At 43.8% G+C, this 15,682-nt stretch overlaps 1 protein-coding gene across 2 annotated transcripts in view; it reads left to right on the top strand.

Moving 5' to 3' along the window:
* USP32 (ubiquitin specific peptidase 32) overlaps positions 1–15,682 on the top strand; it is a 3,569,419-nt gene that overhangs the window by 1,045,397 nt on the left and 2,508,340 nt on the right. For both annotated transcript variants that reach the window (XM_069615070.1, XM_069615069.1), the window contains exon 12: positions 16–118. In XM_069615070.1, the coding sequence (XP_069471171.1) occupies positions 16–118 (103 nt within the window). The remainder of the gene's footprint in view (positions 1–15; positions 119–15,682) is intronic.

Here is a 15,682-nt window from a genome sequence, read left to right as displayed (position 1 = left end):
TAATTTTCTTTGCAGCGGTTGGTTAGAAAGGGAAGGCAGATATGGGTTGCATCCAGGCCACAACTGGTTTCTCATTGCAATACAGTGGTGGCAGCAGTGGAAGGAATATGTCAAATATGTAAGTATTTCCAAAATGTATTGTAATTGATTCGGTTTAGTACCAGATGACACTTTTTTTTTTATATAATCACCTAAACAGGAGTTTGAGTGTGTGGTGTACATTTTACAGACGTAAAAGTTCCCTAGTTGGTAGCCTGATTATTTAAGAGGTAGTGATGGTAGAAGCTGAACTTCAGAACTGTCTATCTATGGCATCACACTAAATGTTAATTACAGTTCCCAGGTCACAAAAAGTATCTGTCTCAGGGCAAGCCCCAACACTGTTGAACGAACATGCTGATGTAAGGTAACCAATTATTGTATGGTTGCCCCAAGAATAGAACCTCTGTTTTCACTCTTATTACACTTCAACCTGTCTTCACAATCGATGAAATTACTAAGACAGTGCTCCACATAAACCTTATAGCTGGATCACCCAGGTCGCTCTTACACCATTAAGAAGACCTGTGTATAATTGCACTAGATTTCAAATCACATGGAGTTGGGTATGCTTGTGTTATGGAGTGGAGATAATCTTTAAACACATTGGGGTCAGGGCTGACCCTACAGTCGTGGAACCCTGCAATAAGTCACAGGACAGAGACAATAAGATCAAAGCTTTGCCGTCAGTGTGCTCTCTGTCAATTATTATTAGGGTATTTTTTGAGTGCAGACCTTGCTTCTGGTTGCAAAGGAGCACTTCATAAGTGAAAGGGGGAAGTAGACAGTGAGGGAAGCAGAGAAACAAGGAAGGGGAAAGCTATTACTGGGAGGGCAGGCAATTTGGCAGCAAGGGTTCCTTAAGCAATTAGGGGGAGAAACCGGGCCAGCAGATCACCTAGTCTCAGGTTGGGTTGGGAGTTTGTGTGACCATAGGTGTTAGAGAGGAGCCAATCCTTGAAGATGAGGGTATGTGCTGCTTCCTGAAATGTAGAAGGGAAGCAGTGAATCTTGTGTTGACCAGGAGGAGGTTTCAGAATCTGGGGGTGTAAATGGAGAAGTTAATCCATTCAAGAGTCCATCTCTGAATGCATTTTTTAATTACATTGTTATACATTATTGAATGGAAAAGACACACGCTATAATTGAATCTATAGGTCAAACTATCAGTATCCAGATTACACATGCAAGAGGTCTGTTGTATAGGTTTTCACTGAATGGAAAATGAGGACGATAGCAACCGCATACCACCCCCTGATTAAGAATCACGCTCAATTAGAAAAGTGTAGACATTTTTTTTTACCGACATGACTTTTAACTTTTGGTTTCATAGGCCTTTCCTCTCCATCTCATAGTTTAAATGAATGACCACCAATGGCACAGTGATTGTGGGCCTGCTATCCCCATGTCTGTGTTCAGCTTGTGGATGGGCTAGGACTCATAAGTTGCATTTATTCCTCCTTCGTTTTGGCCCCCAAGAAAATTTGACATGAATGCCAGGAATAATTGTGAGTGCTGATTACCTAACAGGGATATGTTTGTTGTTTTTTCTAAAAATTACCCCGGGTGAATTTAAGAAGCTTATATTTAACCTTTTAACTGCCATGGGTTCCCCCCTAGTGTCAAGGCCTTTTTTGGTGATTTTGGTATTTCGCCATTCAATGCCTTCTAACGTTTTCTGTTTCATTAACCCCTTAAGTGCCAAGGACGAGGTATCTCGTCCTTGGCAACAGGGAGGTAATCCCATGGACGAGATACCTTACCCTTGGCACTTAAGGGGTTAATGCATGAGTGTGACCTCCATGGCCAAATACATTGGTTGCTGTTGGAACAAGGAATACAGTTGTAAGGAAAGCATGGTATCAAACAGTAAGACGGACACAAGTGATCACAGTTCAAGGGTGTTTGATGAACTTAAATTGGGTTTGAAAAATGCCGATCTTATCCTAAATCTAAAGATGGGAGCAAGCTACGACCATCAAATAATAACGCCTATACTAATAAACCTATTGCCAATCCTTACTTCTAAATACAAATTGTGTGGAAAACAATGTTATGCAAAAGAAAGGTGTTCAAGAAATGATATGTCAAGGTATTCAAGCTGTTTGCTTCCCTTCCCCATAGCTTCAGAATGACACAAGGCAGCGCACTCAAGTTTAGCACAGTCTCTGGCTTCTCTAGCATGAGGGTGCAGTTCAAAACTTCAACATCATAGTCTTCTATGCCAAAGTCTCTTTTCCAGAGGACCTGATGCAACACAACAACATCAAAGTTCCTTTCTTCTTAGGATTTCTCGGGTGATTTTCTTTTCAGCCCAGGTCCTTCTCTGACAGGCTCAAACTCACTTGAGCACAAAACCTTCTCAGGTGATTTTCACTTCCCCTCTGCCGGGCTGAGACCAACTTCATCTATTTTCTCACAAACTTTCTTTACTGTATCAACATCCAAAACTTTCGACTGTGCGCGGGATTTAGCTTGACCCGTCGCAGGACCACTTTGATTTACAATTCTCTACAACTCTTTCACTTTCAGCTGCATACCTTACAGAGACCTTATATTGAACACACACACATGGTGCCGGACCACTCTGTCAAAGGTATTGTATCTTGTTTTCAAAGTTCAATCACTCATCAGCAGTTCAACTTTATCAGAAGTATTTCAGACAATGTTCGTTCCAGCGCTCGCCATACAGTGTTGCTGCTTGCAACCTTGGCTTCAACCCAGACCAGTCTTGTATCGGTCTCCCCAACTCACCGGCTGTGTTGATTTCACTGATGCTGCTTTGTTCTTGGAGCCAAGGACAATACCACGGCGGCCAGTGATTCTCCCCACCTTGATTATTGACCCCGGAGGGCTTCGGGTATCTCCGACACACAATGCAGGATTCCTCAGCCTGTTTTCCTGGTCTTACACTTTCCAGTCTCGAGGGCTCATGAAAGCAAAAGTTCCTTGTGGACACAGGTCAAGGGAACTTCCCTCCTTGTGATCCCCATCTGTTATGCCATCTTTCTTCTCTCGTTAAACTGCCATCTTGGAACTGCTGTTTCCTCATGTGTTCTGCCCCGCTCAGAGTGTGCTCTCGTGCTTCGCCTTTTATCCCTGTGGGGGCGCTTAATGCAAGTCAATTGTGTGATGGTCAGTAATTGCCTGACCATTTTATTGGGACACGTCAGGTATACAGCTTGGGTGTTAGTCCATTTTCTCTCATAGCGGGCTGTCCGTGAGAAAGGGTTTGTGTTGTAAAGGGGGGGGAGTGGTAGAGTTCCTAAATATCCTTGGTAGAATGGGGTAAAGATGTTATAGGAAAGGGGATACTGCCTCTCAACATCCGGTGTCCCACTCCCTCTTCCCGAAAACCCCTAACCCGGTTGATCCTCCTGTACTGGTCCACCCCCAGGAACTGGATCCAAAAGAGATGGCTGTGTCCTGGCCACCTGGATCACAGATATCTGGGGACTAGTGGGTGAGAGGTTTCTCACAAGGTATGCACTATACATTTCAGCAATAAAAACATTACTAACCTAATGCCATCTTTAAAAGCATATTTGTTATTAGATAAAAAACATTTTATAATCACCCTCACGCTCCCTCCTCCTACATTTTACTCTCTGCATACTCTACCATCATCCTCTGCCCCTCTCCCCCACCTTAGTCACACTAATGCTGACAAAGTGCTCAGTGACAAAGTGATCAGACAAAATCTCTGCTGATGAAGGCTAACCACTCTTGTGCCCCATCAGACCCTCTTGCTCCTCAGCTATTCAAGCCTATTGCCCCTTTAGTGGCCTCTGACCTAGCTGAATTATTCAACATGTCCTTTGGCTCTGCTTGCTTCCCTTTGTTTTCAAAACGGCCACAGTCAGTCACAGCCATCCCTCTCCTAAAAAAGCATGGGGCTGACACGACGATACCAGGTAAAGTTTGCCCTCTGTCTCTACATCTGCACTACTCTAAAATGCTCGAAAGCGTTGTTCAACCATCTTACCAATTTCTTAGACATCCACAATCTTTGAAGCAGCAGGTTTCCGCTCCTGTCACTTCACGGAAACTGCTCTCATGAATGTGTGCAACTTCATCGCCTCTGCTAAGCACTCCAACTTATCCTCTATCCTAATTCTCCTTGACCCGTCTAATGCCTTTGACACTCTCAATCACTCTGATCTCTTACTTTCAATTCTTCTTTGGGGTCACGATCAAGCCCTTGCCTGGATTGAATCCTACCTTGCACCTTGCAAATTCTCTGTCTCCTGGAGCAACAGAACCTCTCAACTCGCTCTTATAACTGTTGGTGTTGCACAAGGCTGTGTCTTGGGACTGCTCCTCTTTACATTCTACACTTCTGCTCTTGGTGCACTAATCTCCTACTTTGGCTTCTCGTACCAACTCTTCGCATACGACACACACATTATCTTCTCTTTTTTTGTTTTAAGTTAAATATTTTTATTTTGAATTTTACAAACAATTTTCAGTTACAGCATACATATTCCACCTCAAAAACAGCTAAAAATAGCAACTGAAAGCTTCCGGCACCCACCCACCCTAACACACAGGAGATGCTTGCTTCTATAAACCACAGCAGAACAGATACTTATTTAAGAAATAAAACAATACAACCAACTATGCAAATTTTGCCCTCTGTGACCCATCTCGAAGTAAAAGGCATGTAGCAGTACTTTGGGTAGCTCCATGAATAAGGCTATGGATCTCCCACCCCCCCGTCCATTTCTCAGTCTGAAGCCCTGCCCTCGCACTCCTCACTTATCCAGTTCCACCGTGCCTCCCGTCTACCCTTCTCAGCCTATTTCCCACTTGCTCATCAGTGGACCCCACTTGTCCTGGAATGCACCCACGTGATCATTCACAATAGCCGTAAGCTTCTCCATCGTATAGATGTCTTTCCATTTTTAATTCCCAGACCACCATGTCTGGGGTGCCCGGGGACTTCCTATTTTGCGCCAGCGCAAAGCCTACCCACTCTATACATTGCTTCCCATAATCTTGGGAGCCGCGTCTCATCTCATACCATTCTAGCATAAGGACTCTTAATAGGTTCTGAAGGGGGTCTGGGTCTAGAGAGACCCCTGTTACCTCCTTCATCCAACTCGCGACCGCCTACCAAAAGGTCTGAATCACAGGGCAGTCCCACCGCACATGAAATCATGTGACCCTCTGGCTACAAGCCCATGGACAGAGCCGTGAGGATCCCCAAAACATTTTGGGGATCCTAGCTCGGTCTCATTCCATTCTTGCAGAACCCTGAAATTGTGTTCTATGGTAGAGGTAAACATATTCCCATGAAAGGCGATCTTCAATATCTTGGACCCTGACTCCTCTGGGATTTCCCTCCCAACCCTTTCTTCCTACCTTTGTTTGAAATCCTGCCTATTTTCCTACCTCTGCCTTATCATAGCCATGTATAAACGCGGGAGGATTCCCTGCTGACCCTCCCCAGAAGCCAAGACCCCCTCGAACTGAGTCCAGTCCCTAGCTAGTTTATCCACCAACTTGCCATTGGTGAGAAACCCGCTCTTACCCCAAGATATTCAAAGATAGACATTGATTCCTTTCCCACCACATCAGCGAAGATGTCATATCCTATGAAGGTCCCCTCCAAAAACAGCTGGCCTACCCTGTCTAACCATGTGTCTGACCAAATGTGAGAATGACGGAAGCCCCGCTTAGCTAGATCTAGTGGAGGCCCCCATACTGATGACAACTGGGACGGCCAAGAGGACAACTGAACATTGGACTTCGATTCCTTCCATATGGACTAGAGAACCCCCAAAGTAGGATGTGATCGCAACTTCTGAGGGATCGCCCCTGGTGGAGACCACAGATAATCCCTAATCTTCATGTGGTGTGCCGCTACATCTTCGAGAAAGGTCCAGTAGTTACCTAGGTCATCTCTTAAATGCTCCTCCATCACCCGCAGCTGTGCTGCCTTATAAAAATCTGGAGGTCAGAATAAGCAAATCCGCCCCCAATCACTAGGTAAGGTTAGCGTTGAATGTTTAATTCTGGGAACCTTGTTCTGCCATACAAATCGGACCAGTAGGATCTTCAGCTCTTGGAAGTATGGCTCCGGGAACACTGTGGGCAGGCTAGAAAAGAGATGGAGCAATCGGGGAAGAACATTAATTACCACAAGAGCACCCAAGGAGTCTACCTTGCTAAATCCTTCTGCAGAGTCCTGAGCAGAGCATTGGGGTATACATAGATGAAAACAAAGCAGTAAGATCTCTAGGGAGCTGAATTCCCAGGTACGTAAGCCCTACCTTCTTGACCCTGTTCCCCTTATATTGGACCCTGTTCTCTAGACCAGTGCCCTCCAGCCGGATTGGCATAATACAAGATTTATGTACATTCATCAAAAGTCCTGAAAACTGCCCGAAGATCAAGATCTGGGACATAGCTCAGGGGCAGATGTGTATATATGTTGCATATGCCAAGATATCATCAGCAAATAGGGACAACTTAAAGGACGTTTCTCCACATTGGATACCCCTGATTTTGGAGTTGGCCCAAATTGCAATTGCTAAACAATTCAGGGACAGCGCATAAAGGAGGGACGACAGAGGGCAACTCTGCCTCGTTCCACTGGCCAACATAAAAGAGGCAGACAACATCCGATAACTAATACTCGTTGCCTGTTTGGCTCCACTCTGAACTTCTCCAGGACCTGAAACATATAGGGCCATTCGACACAGTCTTATGCCTTTTCCAAGATCACTGCTGCATCTATGCCCTCCCCTTGCGCCACGTGCATCAGGTCTATGGTCTTGGTCTTCCTAATGTCAGATCCATGGCGCCCCTGAATAAAACCTACCTGGTCCCCATGGATCAGTGTTCGGAGGGACCCCTTCAGTCTACAGTTTTGCTAGTATATTCACATCTGTATTAAGAAACGATATTGACCTATATGAAGAACACTTTCCCAGATCCCTCCGTGGCTTATGGATAACCACGATGATGGCACGCAACATAGAACCCAGAAGTATTTCACCCTCTAGTACCTTATTAAGAACCTTGGCCAAATGGGGGGGACAGGCAAGACCAATACATCTTGTAGAATTTCACAGAAAAAAACTTCCTCTCTCGGAGTGGTCCCTTATGTAATCCCTTCATCGGGAGGGCCACCTCCTCTGAGGTAATCGTGCCGTCCATACTGTCAGGCCGGTCCGACAATCCCAGCATCCTTAGAGAGCTGAGGAATCTGGGCCTCTGAGCGCCATCCCTAGGGAACTCCGAAGTATATAAGGCCTTGGAAAAATTTTGAAACTCCTCCCCCTATTGCCCCAGGTCGAAAAGGCCCCCTTTCCCCCATCCAGACTTTTGATTCTGTTGACCAGTTTAGCGTTCTGCACCTCTTGTAAAAGCCACGCCAGAATACAATCCGCCCTATCACCCTTCTCATGATACTTCTGCATTCAGGAATTTCAGCTTCTTTTCCGTATGCTGAACCAGCAAATCCCTCAGCCGTGCTTTGTAGCCGCGCAGTTGCTAATAAGAAAGTTAATAAGGAAGAGGGATGGGTTTTAGCCATCTTCAACGTTAATTGTCTAAACTCTAGAGATTGCAGAAGAAACTATTCAGTCTTATTATTCCTGTCGGAAACTCATATGAAGGAGATGAAAAGTAGTTGAAATATTTGGTACTGGGACAATCCTTTTAGGCTTCGTGGGATAAGATTAAAGCAGAAGTCGGAAATTGTTTGCACATAACATCCAATTGGATATGGTCACGATTAAAAGGCTCTTCGAAGGCCAACTTGTAATGGTTGAGTTATATAATGTTGTTGAGGGACCTTTGTAGCTGGTATGTCCTAAATCAAGATCAAATTGATATTATTGATAAAGCTTTTAAGGAAATGCAACTATGGGCAGAAAGGGAGTAGATTTTGACCTAACCCTCCATCATTCTTAAGGTAAACTGTTGAATAAGGAGGTTTAGAAGATAACAACATAAGGCATCCCACTTTAAGTTTTATACTTCATGGATTTGGAGTGGTTGAAGCGTGGACGGTAATCAATCCCCAGACAAAAGCTTTTACATTTTTCTCACATACCAACTATAGTTTCTCCAGTTTGGTGCATTTACGGATGGAAGAAAAGCAGACTCTTCTATTAAGAGTCGTTAATTTCCTTAATTTTTTGGTTGGACGGTGATATGGCAGTTTTGCAACAGGATGTGGCAGAGATTTTTTGTATTTTTTGAGGATATGAGAGCTCACAACTTCAAAGAAAACTAAGGTGAAGGGCTGATGCCGGCTGTTTTAAGGGATGAATAAGAGTTGGTGTTCTGGACTTAATGGCTGGCAGAAAAGGGGCAACATGTCAGGTGCTGCAAACAAATGCAGCAGGCTTTTAGCCGATTCATGGGGATGACATTGGTCAAGCAGAGCTTATTTTTGAAGGCAGAGGAGGAGAGATTGTACCCCAAGAAGGCCTTGATTTTGTGGGCAGGACAGCATCCTTTCCACAGGGAAGATTAGCTTTTCATATCCTTCTCTCAGGCTCGGGTGGGTAGGGCTGTGACAAAGCAAACTCTCCTGGTGCATACTGCTTTGCATTTCTGAATTCTATGAGGGGGCAGGAAAGGAAGTAGAATGGCAGCTAGTTTGGCCTTATAAAGGGGAGAGTGCCACTAGTTGACATTTGCCACGCGTTCCCTTGGTACACCGAAGATAAGGTTTCCAAACACTATCGTCTGGAGTTGTTGGCTGCTAAAGATGCCCCTTTGGTAGAGACATTTCTAGAATGTTCTACCAGGAGTTTTTCACTTTGTGCCCTTCTCCAGCTTTGGAAGACTCAAGATGAGGAATCTGTGGAAGGATGCAATTCATTGGAAGGAAACTATACTTACTGGTAACAGTCTTTTTAGGTGTTCTCCCCCAACAGATTCCTCATGGCCCTCCCAATCTGCCCCTCTTCTAAAGCTTAGTGTTGTAAATTTGGCAATAGGAATAGAATGGACAATTTTCATATTCAAATCTTTTATTAATATTCTGCAATTATGATGACTATTGTCCATTTGCTTCAAATAGATGGTAAAGCAGCAATAAGCATCGAAAGAACAAACAAAAGCAAAATTAAATGAGAACCAATAGGAACTAGTAAAGCACAAGGGAAAATATTATTCCGGTGTAATTGCAATTGTGGCAGAATGGCTCATTGAAATACCCAATGGGATTACCTTAATTAAGGGAACTAGTTCCTTGCTTACCATCATCAGAGAGGTTGTGTAAATAACAGAATTGAATAAAAAATAATGAACATTTTATGGGCCATTCACTCTTCAACCTCACAGTGCTCTTAAGTATGCCGTTTATGATAGCTAAATCCTCTATAAACAGTCTAGTAGGCCCAGGGCACTCAGACGTGTGGTACAGGTATAATCCTTGATATGTGTTTTGACATTGCTTAGAAAAGGTTTCAATTTCTTGATAAAAGGGCAAATTAAGTAATTTCTCATTTAATATCAAGGACCACAAATGGGGGACCATCAGCCACCCAAAGAAGGTATTTTAGGAGATTTCCAGCATACAGCTATTGTGATCTTTGCCACTAAGAGCTTGGCCCTCCGTGTAGGGCCAAACAGTGGATGTCTCTTAAGTGTTTATTCTGCCTTCTCCCCAGAAGACAAGTCATGGCTAATTAAATCACTTCCTTCCAACTGGGAATTCATCCAGGGCATTTCCACCAAATAGGCAAGTACATAACTGTGCCACTGCATTCCCTCCGACACCGGGCATATATCTTGCCCTGTCTGTGGTAAGATATCTTTCTCCCCGTATTGGACTCTGAGGGTGGTGTTCCATTTAGATCTCCAAATGCTGCCCTATATGTTCTTGGGATATGCTATTCATAAATCCTTGTGCCAAACCAGGATATAGGAAGGCAACCCTTGATTTGGTTTTGAGCACAGGCATGTATATAGGCGGGAGATCAAGCCAGAGGAGCTGCTGGGCGGGAATATTATTCTGTCAAAAGCTGTTGGGGGGTCTGGTGGTGGCTAATTTGTTATGTTTCTGTTGTAGCCAGTGCATCAATTTCCAGTAGTGGAAACGATCCTTCTTGTCTGCTCTGAAGGTATTCTTACATGATTCAAAGGACCTGACTTGTCCCTGTTCAAATACGTGAGCGAGATATTCACATTCGCCAGCTCTACATTGAAGAAATGCAGACCCATCATACCCCGAAAGGAAATTTGTATTATAGTGGATGGGTGTGGTAGGAGTTGGGTAAGTAGGCAGTGCCAGTCTAGTGGCAATGCATTCCCAAATATGCAGAGTAGAATTAATAGTAGGCAATTGGTACATATCTATGGGTCTATCTTTCCGACTGAGCCATGGCATATATCTGAGGCCTCTACCCGTTAACTCTTCCTCTTGGGTTTTGACAGCTTTTGTTCATTCTAGGGTGAACTCATTCTTGCAGTATCCTTCAGTGGACAGCATTGTGATATTTTTTAATATTTGGGAATGCGAGTCCACCGGCAAGAACTAGACATCGCAAAATGCGATGTCTAGTTCTGTGCAATGTTGTACTAGCAATTCTATGTAATCCTCTCTGCCATACGAACACTAATAGGTCTTATTGAAACTTTCTAAAGGCCTGGGAGCGGATGTCAATTGGTAAGGATTGGTAGACATACAATATCCTATAAAGGATGTTCATTCTAATAGATGCTGCATTGCCAAACCAGGAGATCGCTTGTGTACCCCATGATTTTAGGTCTGTCGTAATTGTTAGGAAAAGTTCTGGTTAGTTGGCCTAGTAGAGGGAAGAATGGTGTGAAGTAAGGCGAATAACGATATATTTTGTTATCTTGGGCCCATCTAAAGGGAGCTAGCTCTCTTAAGCGACATAGTGTCTTTGCAGAGGTTTATGTTCAATGCTTTATATTTGCTCAGATTTATTTTAAATCCTCATAATTCCCAGAATGTGTGTAAATGTTGGAGCAATGCTGGTAGGGATGTTTTCAGACTTTAACAAAAGGATTATTTCATCCACAAATGAGGCCAGCTTTTGGACACCCCCTCCCCTCTCCAATAGCGGATGCCTCTAATATCGTCTTCCCTAATTCTAACGTTTAAAGGATCTACAGACAAGGTGAAGAACAGGGGAATGAGAGGGCACGCTTGTCTTCGCCCCCTGGATAGGCATAACCCTCAAAAGAGTAACACACCGGCCAAGAGCCTGATGGTGGGGTGGAATACAGGGCAAAAACCCCCTTATGAAACCTTCTCTTAGATTGTATCTATTCATTACCGACTGGTAAAAGGGCCATTCACTCCTGTCAAAGGCCTTCTCATCCATCCACATTCAAGGCCATCATCGTTAAGGGTTTTTGTTTTGTGCAGAATTTCAGTCAAGCTAATGCTCTTCTGCACATTGTCTGACCCGTGCCTGCCTGCTACAATACCTGTATGTATCAGTTTAGGAAGTACTGTATCTCAACAGTTAGCTAAAATTATTGCATAAACATGTTTGTCTGTATTAAGTACTGCTATTGATGATAAGACATGCACAAGGTGGGCTCTCTGCCCTCTTTATGAATCAGATATTTTGTCTCCCCCATAGTAGATAAAGATGAACCTTGTTTAAAGATTTGATTAAATAAATTATGTAAGGGATTTAGGACATCTTCGGTTGGGTTATCTGTAAAATATTTGAGTATATTTCCCTCAGTTTCTCTACAGAGTATAGGGTCATATAACATTCAATGTTTAGGTCTTGGCTCTTGCAAGAGAAGGTCTGATGTTCTTTGCACTGGGGCATGGTCTGAAAAGTTTAGATCTTCAATTGAGCCGTTTTTTACCCTAGGGAGAAGGTCATTGCTAACAAGCACGTAATTAATCCTAGAATATATGCTGTGGGACCAAGAGTAAAACATGTAGTCGCGCTCTTTGGGGTGGACATGCTGTCAGGAGTCTATAAGGCAACACTCGCAATATATTTCTTGAGTTCAGAAGGGAGGTGAGTTGTACCCCAATAAGTAACCTTAGAGATGTCCCAATTGGGGTTGAGGGCTAGTTTGAAATCACCCGCCAATATAATATATCAAGTAGCAAAAGAGCAGTTCTCGGAGAGTTGCACACCAAAAATTATTCTGTCCAGAGTTTGGCCCAAGGATGAAGGTTATGGTCACTAGGGCAGGGCTCGAAATTAAGATTGGATAAGCAGGAGCTAAAAGCAGCTCTTGGGTATCCAGCATTAACCAGTGACCAGGAGCTACCACTGGGGATCAAGGAGCTTCTATGTAGCGTTCTGCAAATCTAACTTCCACGTACGACACACACACATATAATTGTGTCCATTATTTCAGACCCTTTATGGTTTAAATGTCATCAAGATGGGGCCTAAAGTTTATTCATAGGTTGTCCTAAACAACCAGAGTTAAACTCACTTAGGTATGTTTGTTTGGCATCAGTTGCCCCGGAGAGCCAAAACTAGCTCCTGGTAGCTGTTGGTGTCAAGCTAACCAGACTCTACAAAGCATCAAGCAGGAGCTAAATAGCTCCCAGCTCCCCTCAATTTCGAACTCTGTCAGCGAGTCACTAAGCCTTCTTGTCTGGAAGTTGTATCTGCCCCCTTGATCGGTTTTGCTAAACTGTTACTGGAAATGGGTCCTTTTGTTTATCACAAACCCTACTACTCGTCTCTTCTGCTTAGACAAGGAGATACATTGAAGCAGGAAAACTGTATTGCTGAGTGTAGCCATACATTTCTTCGTTAGATGATTCTCCTGGAGGCATGCCACATCTACATACTCTTCTCTCAGCCTACTAAGGAGTTGGACCCTCTTCACTGGAGAATTCAGACCCCTGACGTTTTGTCATGGAAGTTTGTATTCTTGCTTCATGCTTTTAAAGTATTCTGTATGGGGAAAGGAGCCATTTCTCTTTGATGGGCCAAAGAAGGCATCCTGCTATCGGTACAATCGTTTGTTCCCATATACTGCTATAGCTCAACAAAACAGCACAACTATTGTAACTTGCATTATAAATCAAACCACAATTAGTAGACCATGGTAAAGCAGTGGTGTTACATCTCCTTTGTTCTGGCTGGATGCAAAGGCCCTGAAAGTGGACCGCCAATGACTCCGTATCCATTCCCTGGGTGGGACGTCCCCCTGTATCTCAGAAGGAATTTGAATGGGCTAGTTTTAGTCCCATCTCTCATGTGTGCCATTTTATCCATAATATCATGGCTATGACTATCCCATGTCAGCTGCAGGTCTCAAGTATCATCAATCGTACAACCCGGCCCATGAGGGGAAACGTCCTCTATCTCCTCTCGTTGGTCTCATCTGAGTTGGAGCTTAGTGTTAGACACGTAATTTTGGCTGCTTCTTCCGGTGTCATACACTCTCACTGCTTTCCTTCCTAAGTAAACATTAAACCAAATGGATATGTCCATCTATATTTAGTCTTTCACTGTTGTAGCTTGTTCATAAGAGGCCGAAAAGCCTCACTCATCTGGAGGGTGAGGGCAGCCAAGTCTTGACTTTTATATGAGATAGTTCCAAAGGATCTGAATGTGCATAGTATGTTCTCCTTGACGGTGTAGGCATGGAATTTCATGTCGATCTGCTATCCTTTCGGACTCTTACTCGAACAGGATGCCAACACTTGATATGGCAGGGAATGTTACTTTAGATAGCTTGAGGACCAAGTCCTTGAGATTCCTTCAGCTCCCTCCTCCAGGCCTCTTATTCTTTCTTTTTGCCTGGTTTCTAAATCATTGATAGTGGTAACAAGGGTATACATGTTTTGTCTTGCGTCTGCAAGTTCTCCGTGCAGGTGGGTGACTTCTTGTAATGAATGCATTGTTTCTTCCATGTGGCCCATTCAATAGTTGATTGGTTTTGTGCCTTTAGTGAGCTCTGACAATGATTTACTGATGTCCTCTGTGGCTCTTTGAATTTCCTTTTTAATTGAGAGGGAGAGTTCTTCTTTCAAGTTTTCCAGGCATTCTAGTAGGTCTTGTTACAGCGTCAATTGTATTTCACTGGGCTCCATCTCTTGCGGAAGAACTGCTGTAGTTAACCCTGTTTTTACCTTTCCCTGTTCCCCAATTGTGGCTATAGGAGAGGATCAGAGTAAGTTCAAAGTCTTAGTTTTATTTGGGACTTTCCGTAGTGAAATCAGTTACTGCCTTGTGCCTCGCTGAGCCCCCAGCAGTCAATGAATAGTTAGAACATTTATATTGGAAAGCTACAAAGTAGATGAGGGAAAGATTGATATCTCACTGGAAATCCGCCTCTGAATTAGAGACATTAGATATTGAAGCAGATGTAGTGCTCCGTATTGTAGTGGCTATACGGGATGGCTTTCTCTTGTTGCATCTAGATGATATCTCTTGCATTTTTGTTCGCTACTGAGGCAAGTGTTATGGCATTCATAGGAGTGGCAGTGGGCCTCCCACTGGGCCGCAGATGGTGTGTTACTTTAAATGTGCCGCTACCTTGTGTTTGTCCTGAATTAAATGTATTTTGCAGTTGTTGCCGATCCAAGTTCTCCTTATTTAGATGTTCCCTCAGCTGCTGAGCAAGGGGGGAAAACGAGAACTGAGATAATGGGGCAGAGTGTACTCCATTTATATAGACACAATGTCCTATCCTGATTCAAGCAAATGGATCTTCAAACTACCTTACGCCCCTGGTAGAAATTTCCAAGAACACCTTGTACTGGGGTATGTCGATCAAGATGAGGAATGTGTTGGAGAAGAATCCATAAAATTATCTTTACCAGGAAGTAATTTTTCCTTCTGTTGTCCTTGGTAAGGATTTGCAGATTTGTTTATGCAAATGTCCCCCTCACCTGTTTTGTTCTCCTTAAACTGCACACTATTCTACAGGGATACATCTTTCTTTGAGTAACATCCTTTCTAATGGATTGTGTCACAGAGCAGTCTTTCAAAATAGGTATTTTTTCTATTAGACGAATACAAAGACATTTTGCCATGATACTGAATATGGTCACTCTGTCACAGATCCTGTAGGCCCTTCAGCTCCAGGATTTGATGGTGTTATTCGATCTTCAGGATGCTTACTTCATCTGCCTATACATCCCAAGCGCAGGAAGTACCTTGGGTTTGCCATTGTCAGTTCTCACCTTCAGTTTCGAGTACTGCCTTTCAGGCTGACCTCCGCCGCAAGGGTCTTCAACAAGTTGATGGCGGCTGTGGCAGCGAATCTGAGGTGAGGAGGGTTGCACATCTTTCCCTACATAGACGATTGGCAGATCAGAGCTCTTTCTCCCGAACAGGCCCTGGAACATATTAAAAGCACCTGCATTCTCTCCACAAACTGGGCTTCTCCCTCAATTTCAAGAAGTCCAGTTGACCCCTTCACAAAAGCTACAATTCATTGGAGCAGTCCTGGATTCTTCGTTGGTAAGGCTTCTCCTCCCGAGTTGAGGGCTCAACGTATGTTGCAGATGGTGGAAAGATTTAAAAATGCCCATTCTACCGGTTTTCAATTTTCTGCGTGTACTGGGCATCCTACATTTTTCTGGTGCCAGAGGCTGGTCTAAGGATGAGGTCCCTATAGTGGGCCCTCAGGTCACAATTCTCAAATAGGGCAAACATACTTGCCCTTCGCACATAAGTGGTTCAAAGGCAATTAAGGAGAACCAAAG

Source organism: Ambystoma mexicanum, chromosome 9 (assembly GCF_040938575.1).
Source record: "Ambystoma mexicanum isolate Mex_15411 chromosome 9, UKY_AmexF1_1, whole genome shotgun sequence".
In the NCBI taxonomy this organism is placed as follows: Eukaryota; Metazoa; Chordata; class Amphibia; order Caudata; family Ambystomatidae; genus Ambystoma; species Ambystoma mexicanum.
This window is presented reverse-complemented; position numbering and strand designations above follow the sequence as displayed.